General features: G+C 42.9%; 1 protein-coding gene across 1 annotated transcript in view; it reads right to left on the bottom strand.

Annotated features, from left to right (window-relative positions):
* Positions 1-1,083, bottom strand: part of FAM154A (family with sequence similarity 154, member A) — an 8,639-nt gene extending 7,556 nt beyond the window's left edge. The window contains exon 1 of the mRNA XM_010283679.1: positions 920-1,083. Within this exon, the coding sequence (XP_010281981.1) occupies positions 920-1,041 (122 nt within the window). The 5' untranslated portion in view covers positions 1,042-1,083. The remainder of the gene's footprint in view (positions 1-919) is intronic.
* Positions 1,084-1,479: the final 396 nt, after the last annotated feature.

Raw genomic sequence — 1,479 nt, 5'->3', positions numbered from 1 at the left:
CGAAAGGAGTTGGTAGAGCCTCCGTGCCAGGATGAGGACAAATGGGTGGTGTTAGCTCTTAAGACTTATTAATATCCATTGGCATGTCCTAGGTCTCTAACTCAGTTCAGCAAAGGCAAGAGTGATGTTGCTCATGACAGTAACTGTGACAACAAAGGAAGTAGACATCAAGATCAGGCAGCAGCCAGTATTTGAGGAAAGGGAAGCTCTCAGATTCATATTCAAGGATCAGATTCTTTTTTATGAGTTTCTCCCATGGACAAGCAGTTGGCACATCACTAAACCAGCAGCAGGGAAGAGCCTCAGATGTTACTTCTGTGGGGGAAATGGACATATTGCAAGCATGAGGACTTCTGCTGAACACCAATACTGAGTGGCAACATAGCTGAAGAAGTAGAAACAGCCCAGCAATCCACAGTGACTGCCTTAAGGAAAACACCCACATCCCCTTTCCAATCATCAAGCTCTACCATATTCACACGACCTTGGAAACCAGTCACTCACATTACAGTGTACAAGGTGCCACACAAAACACAGAAAAAAGAAAAATACTCCTCCAATATCATCCATGCTTTCCCAGACAACACTTCTGCTGGTTTCCCAGAAGCTTTCCCAAAACAGAAAGTGAGTAAAAGCCAAGACCATGACTGTTCTTCTATGGCCCATGTATTCTCTGATCAGATCACATCTCAACCTCCAGGAAATGCAAGAAAAATAGCTGCTTGCCTCCACTACAACAACTGGCCTCAGACCTTCACCCCTCCTTCATAGAGCCCTCATGGGTGTTTGTACAACCGCAATGTTGTTCCTTTCAAGCTCTCCTTGGGAAAATCAGTAATTTTTCTTTTCTCTGTTACTCATCTCTCACACACACATTATCTAAGTCACAGTCCTCGCTCTCTTTCACTATTTTTCATACTTTGTAGTTGAGATGCCTTCCATGGGTATCTGCGCTATCTTGTACTCTTCCTTTGGTTTAAATGAGCTTCTGGGAGGAGTGGTGGGATAAAGAGGGTATTGCTCTGTGTACTCTGACAGCATGCATGGCTTCTCACTCTTCTCATAGAACCTGGTGGGCAGGTGTGGACAACGGTGACACCTGCAAGTGAGAAAAACAGCACAGAAGTTAGCGACTCACAGGTAGCTGATTAATAATACCTCATTGTGTAAGTCAGCTGCAGATTGCAACTACAAAATAGTGGATAAGTGAGCATTGCAATGACTGCTACAGCCTTGATTACTTAAAGTGCAAAAGCAGAACTTGCACAAAGAAAGGGTTGTTTCTGTATACTACTATAGCCTCCAGTGAATAAAGTCCATGAAGTCAACAAAAACAGCCTAAGAAAGGCAAGTTCACCTAGATGAAAAAAAAAACCAAGTTAACCTGAGATATGCCATATTGTGCTGGATTAGAAACTCTAATGTCCTTTTTGTTCCATTTCTCCTAAATTTATTACCCTACTTTGCCCACATATTGAG

The sequence above is a fragment of the Phaethon lepturus genome, unplaced genomic scaffold, assembly GCF_000687285.1.
Source record: "Phaethon lepturus isolate BGI_N335 unplaced genomic scaffold, ASM68728v1 scaffold11763, whole genome shotgun sequence".
NCBI lineage: Eukaryota > Metazoa > Chordata > Aves > Phaethontiformes > Phaethontidae > Phaethon > Phaethon lepturus.
Note: the sequence above shows the minus strand (reverse complement) of the source record. Positions and strands in the feature narration are given on the sequence as shown.